The following is a 12,150-nucleotide window of genomic DNA, read 5'->3' on the forward strand; positions in this document are numbered from 1 at the left end:
GCACAAGCGTTTCATTTTAGAGATAAATTACGAGTTCCGCCTTTCAAATTGTAAATATCAGTCATTTTAATTCTTAATTTTATAAAAAATTTATTCTAGTCCTTGACTTTAACAAAATATTTATTTTAATATTTTTATATAAAAATAATTTAAAATAAAATTAAAATTAAAATGAATATTTTTAAAAAAATTAAAGATTAAAAGAAAAGTTTTATCAAGTTAAGAATTAAAACAATCAACAGTTGTAATTTAATTTAAAGAATTGAAATAAACATTTAATCCATAAATTATTGTACTCAGTTCATTATTTTATAGTTTAATTATCAAAAGAGAAACGAAAAATCTGTTGGGGTGTTTATAGTCCTTGCCAAATAGTGAAATATACATTAAGCACAAACTTAACTAGTGAATGGTTTAGGTTTGGCTAGAACTAAAACAACATGAATAATTCTAAAATAATTTTAAACATGAGCAACTGAAGACTAGGACATTCAAGGTTTACAACATATCTAATCCTGTAACCCAGGAGATTTTGGCACTGAGATTGGAGTCTGGGCTCTGAATTGCTCAATTTTGGTCTTAAGGTCACTATGGAAGGAAATGAATGATTTCTGACGACTGGCAAAAGCTGCAGTAAACTGCTTAACCTCTCCTTCTAGATTTTTCCTTCTATGTACTTCAGTATTTAAATCTTTCAAGGCATTTTCCTTTTGGCTGGAAACCATTGCTAGTTTCTCGGATGATTCAAAGAACTTCTGCAGCAAAGAGTCTTTTTCGTCCTTCAAAAGTAGTACTTCCCTTTCCAGGCTTTCACATCTTTCATTTAAATCCTCCTTTGAGTAAGCGGTTTCTCCTCCCAAACCAGAGCCCTTTGTCACAAAAATTTAGTTTAGGATAATAAAAAATAACCTACCTACCATGCTTTGTCTCATATTTTATGCTATAATGCAGTTCTATATTTTTACCCATGCTTCTCTTTTGAGAACCGAGTGCATAAATCTGTGCATGCACCAGTGAGAATCATTCTTCTAGACTTTCAATCTACATGCAGATTCCTTCAGCCTGACTTTTGAATCACTCAACAATTCAATCTTTTCTCCACAACGGCATTTGATTCTATAAAAAGCTAAAAAGAAATGAATAGAATTCTCTAACTCTATCAAGTGGTTGTCCTGACTGTATATTCCCACCCAAAGTTCTTCAGCTTTACCCTCTCTCTATATGTTCACTTTCGACGTACTGTGAAGTTATAACAAGCTAGCAAAAAATAAAGCATGTCGACTCTTACAGAGACCTATATGTAACATGAAGGGGCTGAAATCTTGCAATCATTCTAATAATTTTTTCAGAAGAAGCTATTTCTAATTTCTCTAATCATATGTTTTCAAAAGAAGCCAAATATCAGTTCCTTCATTGAAGGTTATTATAAGAAAATAACTTACAACATAAAATCAATCAACCAAAATGTTACTAAGCCTTTTGTCTAATTTGAAGGGCATGCTGTATTTGCTACAAAGAGACCATGAGAGAAATCTCATAAGAGTTTATTTCTTACAATCCTTATGTTACAAGCATATTCCAGAAGAAAGGAAACGAGTCAACACTAATATTTATTGTTTTATAGAGTATAAGCACATGAAAAGCTATTATGTCTATAATTTCTCAATCATTTGCTCAATTTCAGCTATTGGACAAATGCCAGTCAAGGCTTCAGTTGCTATTATATCAATGGCAATAGAGTTCTGAAAAAAGAGGCAAGATATCCTAAAAGTAAGACACAGAATAAAACCATGATTGATGATTGATATCTTGATATGTGTGACCAGACAACTACCTTGTGTTCACAGCTGCACAAATGTATCCTCTCCTCTCCTGTTGTTGGGCTTTCAGATAACTCCAGTGATGCAATTATATTGTTCATCCTCTCATGAAACACTTTTTGTTGTTCACCGATTAAAGCACAGTTCCCGGTGGAAGACCTTTCACTACCCACATTCGTTGCAAAGTGAGCTTCCAAAGTTGCAAATAACTGTGCTCCAATTTCACTCATGGTTGAAAGCATCGTCGCAGTCGATAATTTGCCACCAGATGCAAATCTCTGTTTAGAACACCGGAGAAAATTAATTTACTGTTTTGAAATTATCAAAGCAAATAAAGATTGAAAGAATATGATATAGTGCACACATTCAACCTGCATTACTGACAAAACCTCCTCAAAGCTATCTTTGAAGTTCTCCACAGATTCAGATGACCTCAGAGGCAATTCATGAATTAGTCGTGTTTCTTGATGTTTAGGTGTCCCACCCATTAATTGCTTGCTTGATGGTAATTCCTCTGAATGATTTTGCTGGATTCACATACATCAACATAGAATCATGCACAATACAGAGAACACTTAACAAAAAGGAGCTCAAATGGAAAATGCAAGTAACACGCAATACATAGTAGAATTTTTTGTATGTTCAACTCTATAGAAACGATGCTTTGTATCTCTGTATCAGCAGTTCCAAATGGATTCAAAGTATTGACAATTTGAAAATATTCTAGAAGACGGCACATGAGATATCATACGTATAGTTCTCATTATGATAATTGTAATTAGTAACTTTACACTGGACAAAGATCCATTTCTATTCTTAGAGAAAGTTTAAAAAAATATTTTTGAATGATCTTCGGGGTTAATGACAATTTTATACTTGTTAAAATTTCAGTTTAGCATACGTGAGAGTGATAATAGTATAGCAGATACTGACCTCGAGTTCATTTATTCTTTCATTTGCAAGCTCCAATTGTCTTCTCAAGTCTTGAACCTCTCGTTCATACTTCTCAATCTCACCTGTACAACACTGACAAACATAATGAAAATAAGTAAAAAGTATAAAATAAGCATCATATACTTCTTAATATAAAAAAAAGATATTAAGACTGGCGTTACTTAAAAGCCACGCCATAAGCCAGAGGCATAAACTGTTATTAAAGGTATTGAACATTCAAAATTACAAAATGGTTTACACCATATTCCAGTTTTCATTTCATAAAACCTAAACACATAATCAGGGTAAGGTAAGTCTATAATAATTGAATACCATCTGGCAAAAATGGTGAAACCAACAAGACTAGTTCAATAGAGAAAATGTTGCAAAATTCGTCAAGCAAATGAAGAAAAAAATAATAATCTCCACCAAGTATGTCTAGAGACCAATCTCTCTTCTATATCTTGTATCTTCAGTTGTGGACGACAACCTGCGCATAGCACCACTGCTCCTTTACTTTAAAATTTGTCCCTTTTGGGGGAGATGTGGATAGATGCGAAACAATAGAAATGCTAGAGTAAGACAGAAAAAGAGTTCCTTTAGTAAAAAAAATTAATAAATAGGAACTCACAGCAGTTGCATCACTTGGTGGGAAGGACTGAACTTGCCGAGTGGGAGTAGTTTGAAGGGAATCAAGGTCTGCAACATAACCATTATTCATTTTCAACCACATATCTTCATCAGCTACATTGCTGAAAGCATCTGGAAGGGGGCTATAATCTGGCAATGATGAATAATTTGATCTCTTGGCAACAAAAGAATTGGGAGCTGCTTTAAAACAAGGAGATTTAAAAATATCCTCTTGAGATGCACTATTAATGTCACTGTATTCTTCTGTCAACCTGGGCCTCAAAAATCCCGGTCCCTAATATTACATGTAGAATTATTGGAACAAAAAAATGGAGGAAAAAATATCAAGAAAGGAAAGGGAAAGAAAATGAAGTTGACTAATAAAACAGCACAGAAAGGAAAACTGTGAAATGTTCCAGAGGAGCAAAAGTGGTCATGGAATCCAAATTAACATAAGAATCTAAATAGAGCAGATAAATAAAAAATTGATTTCTTTGTACAGGGACAGGGTTACGATTATATGAGAACTAGTTAGCATTTAACAGGATTTTTTCGAGCCATATTATTTCATTCGAATCATTCCTTTATGAGGAGTACCTGACTGTCATTCGTCCCACAGTCTGATAAAGATTTAGTATTGGAATTTTCAATTTTCATCCGTTGCTCCCTAATCCATTGATCACGTGATTTCCTCTCCTCTTCCAGTTCCATTTCAAGCTTCCCACGCTCCATTTCATACTATACAGTGAAATATGAACAGATAATTAATACAAAAAGATAAAATAGAGTTTTTTTAATGCTTTGGAATGAATTTTAATGGCTAACTCTGCAGAGTGCACGCAAACTTGAAAGATAAAACCTACCTTGAGCAAATCGTTCCTGAGTTTAAGAATCTCTTGCTCGAGCACCTCAGCATGGGATCCCTAAATGGAAGTTATTATCATGTAAGATTTTCCGATTTGAATGTAAAAATTATCATCAGAAGATGATTTACCTGAAGCTTCTTACGTAGCTCCTCTATCTCTAACTGTTGCCGCTTTAGCAAGGCTGAATCCGTCAATATCTGTAAAACTCCTAGTGTCAAGACACTGGTTTGGCCAAATAATATATGTACCAGAAATGAAGTGCCGGCATTGGAAATGGAGGAAACAATATGCGCATATAGCTAGCATTTGAGAAATTGAAGGTTCATTATTGAAAAACCAGTGCTGACTATTCCCTGAGAGAAACGAGTAAAATTTAGAGAGAAGTTCAGTCTTGTTCTTTCATAAAATTTACATACCTCTCGGCGTAACAAGATTCTCATTTTCAACATTCAAAGTTCAATATTTTCTCCTCTGATGATTAGTTACATTGACCATTCAGGCGAATAAATCATCTGACACTAGGCGACAGAACAATTCAGCCTATATATCGTGACAGGAATAGGGCCAGTTTTACTTGTATGTATAAATTGTTATAGAATTTCTTCAAATTTATGCAGATTTAAGGAAACAAATCACTGTCTTCAAAGCTAATATGCTTGTAAGATCTACATGGTGGAAGGAAACTGATCATTGTAAAGTGTAAACATTCCACATCTAATAGAATTAAGGAGAGCCTCCTCAACCACAAAACCCGCACCAACCAAGTACCAACGCTTTAGATAACAGAAAAAATCAAGCGATATGAAACATGTAAGGTGAGAAAATAAATTAACGAGGGTAACAAAATAATAAACTTGAAGTGCAGAAAAATACTCGTACCTCATTCACTTGAGCACAATTTGTGATGCGTTTGGCTCTACTCGCAAACTGAAGAGTTCCCTTTGTTTCTTCAACGTGAATCTGAAAGGATTGACGAATATTACATTTAAAATATGACACTAGTCATCAGATGTTGGTGAAAAGTGTAACACCAAGCCGAAACCATATTCTCTACCTCTTCTGGTGCTATGGTGCAAATAATGGACGTTTTAGCGTTACCACCAAGAGCAGGTTGCAGAATACGAGTTAATTTACTGTCACGATACGGGATATGCCCCCTGCCATAAAACAGAAAGGGTCGAACATTGTTATCTTCTAATGCCATTAAATTTAAAATTAAAAAGATACTGTGCAGAGGCTGAAAAAAAGCATACCTTTGCTTCGAACCCTCACTTAATTTGTTAATAACGTTTCCCAAAACCATCAAGCTCTTGTTAATATATTTTCCTTCTTTTAAACGTACTCCATCAGCTCCAGTCTTTGCAATCCTTTCAGAGCCAGCTAGATCTACTAAATTCTAATTCCACAAACTAAATAATAAGCATGCAAATTACTTGTAAGAATTTCTTATAAGGAAGGTGCAAGAACGGATACAAACCAAGACTGAAACTCGAACAACATCACTAATTGAACAATCATTGGAAGAATTGGAATGCTTCCCTTTGCTTTCAATCACCTGCGTATTTGATTGTAGCATATGATTTAGGAGTAAGTTAATAAGGAAATGCATTCTAAAACATTTTGCATCGCAAATAAAAGGTTTAAGGGTTACCATTCTAAATATTGTATGTGACCTGCTACTCCTTACATTCATATTTGTCTCACCAAAGTGCCTGTTAACTGAAAATATCAAAGAACAATTTTAAACTTAAATGTAGCAAGAATGTAAATTCAAACTTCAGAGAAAATTACAAGAATGTACAAGCACAAACCTTCCCCTGCTTTAATGAGATTCAACACCTGTTCAGCATTATTTACAATTTCCTCTCGCAGCCCTGCAACAAATACTCCACGCTGGCAAAAAAAGAAAAGAAAATCAGCACATTTATACTATACTTGGTACTTGCATTGTATACACGTAAATTAACCATTAAAAAAAAGATTAAAATACATATTTGACTCACATTCATTTACAAATTAACTTAAATTAGTTGACATTCATTTGCAAATTAACTTAAATTAGTTTACATTCATTTACAAATTAGACCAAGACGTGTGTGTATTTTAACAAAAAATAAAATAAAATCAAGTGGGAACTAGACAACCTCCAAACTCTCATGAATTTGCAATTTCTGATTTTCAACTGCAAGAAGGTCATTAATTTCTTCGTTGTAGATCTCCATGTACGAAACTCGTATTAGAAACTCTCGATCAGACATCTGAACAACCAAAGTGATGGAACCAAACATCAACATTGCATGAATAATCGCATAGCATAACATTTAAAATCCAAAACAACCTCGTACTACAGCACTACACCCACCGTTTCAATTCTCGTAAATATGTCTCTAACTGCCCGAGGAATCACTCCCGGGTCAGTTTCGGAACCGTTCATGGTGAAAGTCTTCCCACTACTAGTCTGCCCGTACGCAAATGCAGTTCCTGAACATATAACACAATCTCAATCTCAATATATTTACATTTATATTTAGAAATTACAAATAATATTAATTAAAGATTAACGTACTTTTTAATTTGAAAAATATTTTAACACTCAAAACATATGATTAAAAAGTAATGCCACTGAAGCATGCATAGATCTGAATACTCAGCACTGTTTAGTTAGTTAGTTAGTTACTACTTGAGCTAAGCTAATACTAAGTGTATCATTTATAATTATAATTAAAATAATAATAACAATGCATAGATGCAAGAAAGCGAAAGAATTTGAATTTGAATACCGTTGAAGCCGTCGAGCGCGGCATGAATGATATCGTTGGTGAGGTGGTGGTAGACACTGGCATTGCTACTACTTTCGTCGAATATACGATCTGAAAATTAACAGTGAAAATTTGAAAAGTAATTCAAAAAAAAAAAAATGCATGAGAAATGGATGAAGATGATGTACCGAAAGCGTAAGACGAGGAAGAGAGTGGAGTGCCATGGATCTTGTGAAGAGAGATGCGGTTATCTTCAACCTTCCAGAAGGTTCCGACGACAGAGTCTTCGGAAACTGGAGGGCGAAGTCGAACCGCGACACAGATCTTCTCCATTTCCTGATTTTGCGCCAGAGCGGGCTCTGCTTCAACCCTTTTTCTTTTTTTGCTGAATTTGAATTTCTCTCAACATTGACGGAAATGCCCTTGTGGATCTTGGCCCAACCGTTTAATTCAATTTTCTGGGCCGTAACTCATGGGCCAGAAATGCACGTGTTCTGCTTCAAGACCGAAGAAAGAAACCCGATCTCTGCTCCACCTTTTGTCTTAATAGTCTGTTGTCATTTTAACTTGGAGACTAACGTTTCTTAGAACTAAAAGTGTCACTTCCATTTTAAATATAAAACAAACCAAGTTATCAGTAGTTGCATGAGCTCCATCATTTATCACCCTTCTTTTTTCCTTTTTTCTTTTTAATTTCTCTTCATTAAAATCTATAATTTCATGCTTTTTTATAACCAATGCTCATTAACAAATTAATATTCATAAAATAAATATTTTAGCTAGAATATGAATACTTTATTATATTTTAATTTATAACGTTATAATATCATTAATAATGAAAGAAAAAAAATATAATAAAATACTTGTATATTAATTAAAACATGTATTTTTAAATATAAAAATTACTTTATAGATCAGTTTTATTTTTATAACACATTTGATCTTTTACTAGTGAAATTTTTAATTTATTTTATATTCATATATAATATATTTTTATGATGTATAAATTTTTATAAAATCGTTGTAAGAAGACTTTATCATTAATAAAAAAACTTCACTATATTTTAAATATAAAACTACATTAATAACAATATATATATATATATAAGTTACCACTTAAATATAAAGAGTTAACTTTATTTCATGATTCTTATTTTTTTTTTACCATAATATAAATAAGCAATTTTTACAAGATCAACTCAAAACTTCGGAATTGATCTGTGTAGTACTTTTTTATTTGTTATAAAATATGTATACATATGTAATTTTGTTTCAATGATAATATATCTGTTTATGAATATATCTATTTGCTAAATCAATAAAAAATTATGTGTATAAATATTATGATCTTTTATGATAAATAATAAATTTTAACTTGAATATATATTTTTTAGTCATTTTAAAATTTACAATTTTTATGTGGTATATTATTCTTAATTATTTTGAAAAAATGTTAAAAATATTAATTTTTAAAATATGTATTTTATTTTAAATTAATATTTATTTACAATTTAGTTTTTGTAATTAAAAAATGCAAGTAATTTTTACATAAATATCTTATTATATTTTTACAATTCAAGTATTATAACATTGAAGATAAAAATATAATAAAATATTTATATAAAAAATAAAATATAAATTATAAATTATAAAAATTAAATTTGAATATGAATATTTAATATAAAAATTAATTTATATTTTGACCGAGATTGTGTATGTGACAAAATTTTGGTGGAACTATCATTTATCAAAACTATGGAGTTTTGGGAGGTGGGACATGAAAGGACTGTGGAATCTTAATGCTTGCAAAATGATTGATTGATCTTGAATTCATATTTGATTGACATGAGTTGGCGACTGATAAATAAGATGAGCCCAGTAGGTAGGATATGAAGCAAGGATACGACGAGAAGAAGATTGAAATAAAAAGAAAAAAATTTATAAAAAATGAAATACAAAAATACTATTTAAATAAATAGAAATAAGATTTACACACGTACCAAAAAAAAAGTAATTTGTATTCCAACTTTTCTTAATTGTATATGTAACTATAGTATTTTTACTACATTGTATCTTAACCAGTGATGTGACTGTAATAACTAAATTAATTTATAAAGAAAAAATATGAATAATTGTTAAGACATTTAAAAATACTAGTTGATGTTAATCATCTTAGTGACTAGATCGAGTGTTTTATATAACAAAATCCAAACATAAATTTTGGTTGAAAAAAATATATCAATAATGCATTAACCAGCCTCATTTTTGTTAAAAATGTTATTAATATTTAATTTATTTAACTAATTAGTAATTTATGTGAATATTTTATTTTAATTTTTTATTTGATTATAAATAACTATAAATTAAAGTTCATTCATAAAAATTATACATACAAAGTTAATGCGAACATTGCTTTCATTATAATTTTCTATAACTCATAATCTACAATCTATCCACATATATATATTTTGACTTTATATTAGCTTTTTTTTCACATTCAAATATTATTAAATTAAAATAAAATTTGAATAAAAAGTAAAATTATATTACACAACTTTTAAAATTTAATAATTTTAAAAGAGTATGCACTTTATTATGATAATTAAACTTTATTATATCAAATAAAATAAAAAAATAATTTTTTTTAAAATTATAAAAATTTTAAGGTTAAATAAAAAATTAAACATTAAATGTAAAAATATTATGTGATGAAAGATAACAATCTTAATTAGAATACTTTAACTTAATGTTATACAATTCTTCACTTTTTGAATTGAAAGGAAATGCAATTTTCTTAAATTTATTTTAAAATTACCAAAAGGAACTTTATATGTACGTTATATTTAGGTATGGTACGATTTTAATATTTTATACTTATATTTTAAAATTTTGGATTAAATAATTTTTATACTATTCTAATTTTTTTTATTTCATATTAATTTGCTTACCATGATAAGGAAAAAAAAACTCTTAAAAAATGCATTATTTGAAAAAAAATTAAAAATTATTGAAAAGTTTTTACTCAAAGGTTTTATATAAAGTTGATTAAGTTGAATTATAAAAAATGATCATACGAACAACGATTGCTCCATGATAAGTTCTCTAAATAGTATGTAGTATATCGTGGAAATATGAACATGAACGAACAATTAACAGATCGTAAATAGTCTTGTCTTATCCATTAGAAAGAGGGGTTACAGCGCAAATAAATAATGCACAATCATGCATTGATTGATATCAGATATGGTTGTGTTGATTATCCTTTTTCTAGAAATAAAGTTATCGTATTATCTCATGCGCGCGTCCAATCTGCGTTTCTAGGTTAAAAGATGACAGCTATTTCTTTAGTCTTTCCAACAAAACAAACATTTCTGGTAAGTTCTTAGAAGTTGCTTATGAAGAGGGGAAAAATAGAAGGCAACTTCGAAACATTGAAAAAAAAAAAAACCGATGGTCAATAAGTATGAAAAAAAAATCCCTTACAAGATAATAGTGTTTTTTTTTCGTAATTAACAAGATAATGATGTTGAATTCATTTATTTTGAGCTTAAAATAACTAAAAAAAAATTTAAAATATAAACATTTTCATGAAATAATCTAACACGTGCATGCATATAGTTAACTGGTTTTGTATGATTTTTCATTTTATTTTATTACGTTTCCTTATGCTTTTATAATTTATCGAGAATGATTCTTTGTGGATTTCATGGGGGCTACAAATCTGAATTTCAAATCCATTCCTTGCATTTGGATAAAAGAACAACCATTCATCTAAAAGTGATTGTAACTTTGCGAGTTGGACTTTACTTGACTTCACTGTGCTTGTCCATCTTTATTTATCTAGTCAATGATTGATATTAGGAAACAAGAATATAATATTTAAAAAATGTATGTATTATACGTTTAAGGAGGGTTTTTCTATTTTGTTTTTTGTTTGGGTGGGTAGGTGTCTTTAAGATATTCTTACTACTATAAAGATTTGAAAGAACAGTTCTCATTACATATGCTGTTTGTTTCAGTAAAATAATTTTCATTAAATTATAGGATTTTTTTTTTCTTTTTTTGGGTTCAAATTTGCGTTTAGGAAAAATCAAATTTATTTGCAGATAATCTTAACAAGACTCGTCAACACATGTTTAATCAGCATAAACGATTCCCTTTTAGAATAAGTTATTTTTACTTTTCACGATATGCACTATTTTCGTGGCTTTTACTTGTTAATTAAGTTGAAATTAAAGTGGAGCCACCAAATATTTTTAATTCACTTATATTAAGTTCACACAATATCTTTCAATCTTTATTTTCTTTTTGGTACATTACAACGCTTTCCATTTTAATATTGATTAATGAATAGAGCAAGAAGGCTAGAACGTACTAGATTATATCTGAGTGGCTTGGATTAGATATACATAATTCATCTGATATATAACATACAAATATTTCTAATTGAGAATATTAATTAATTATTATTATTTTTTTGCATTTTAGACACCATGTGTCATTTATTTTTCTTGGAAAGTATCTAATAATTATGTGCTAAATGATGCGTTATAGGATCTATTTTAATTTTTATTTTATTCCAATAAATTTAAAATAAGCAGCATTAAAAATAATGTCCAAAATCAATTGTTTGAAATTCAGATGCTAAAATATATTTATAAAAATATTTTTAAAATTTTTTGTGGCTCACTTTTATATATATTGGGAGATGGTAATCTTTAGTCCGAGGATCTTTCTTGTATTGCTTACAATAATTTTTTAGAAAAACAAAATTGTTTGGGATAAAGTTATAAAAAAATAATAATTGAATAAATATTTTATTTGGTTTTCCAAAATTACACATAACATATTAGTCTTTTAAAAGAATGTTCATCAAATTAATCTTTTAAAAATTATTTCTAAAACCACTCTTGTCATCAAAGTACTCTTATCACTAAATTAATCTATCAAAGATTGAATTTTTCATTAAATTAGTCTCTTGACATTTTAAAACATAAGACTAAAATAAAAAAAAAATTGGTAAAAAATTAAATGATAATTTATATAATACATTATAAATTAAAAAGATATTTTATATATTATTACGTTTTTATATATTCTTATGTGAAATAATTATTACTATTAATTTTATATGTATCGATA

General features: G+C 29.4%; 1 protein-coding gene across 1 annotated transcript; it reads right to left on the reverse strand.

Annotated features, from left to right (window-relative positions):
- Window positions 1-509: 509 nt before the first annotated feature.
- LOC113874121 (kinesin-like protein KIN-7N) lies at window positions 510-7,341 on the reverse strand. The gene is made up of 18 exons (XM_027512343.1): window positions 7,197-7,341; window positions 7,030-7,119; window positions 6,612-6,730; window positions 6,394-6,507; window positions 6,061-6,142; window positions 5,901-5,968; window positions 5,727-5,804; window positions 5,503-5,645; window positions 5,304-5,406; window positions 5,129-5,209; window positions 4,378-4,446; window positions 4,247-4,306; window positions 3,981-4,121; window positions 3,385-3,678; window positions 2,754-2,846; window positions 2,192-2,347; window positions 1,835-2,098; window positions 510-869 (listed from the first exon to the last, which is right to left on the reverse strand). Exons 1-18 carry the CDS (start codon window positions 7,339-7,341, stop codon window positions 510-512), a joined length of 2,460 nt encoding a protein of 819 aa, XP_027368144.1.
- Between the last annotated feature and the right edge of the window lie 4,809 nt (window positions 7,342-12,150).

Source organism: Abrus precatorius, unplaced genomic scaffold (assembly GCF_003935025.1).
Source record: "Abrus precatorius isolate BTA unplaced genomic scaffold, Abrus_2018 Scaffold8, whole genome shotgun sequence".
NCBI lineage: Eukaryota > Viridiplantae > Streptophyta > Magnoliopsida > Fabales > Fabaceae > Abrus > Abrus precatorius.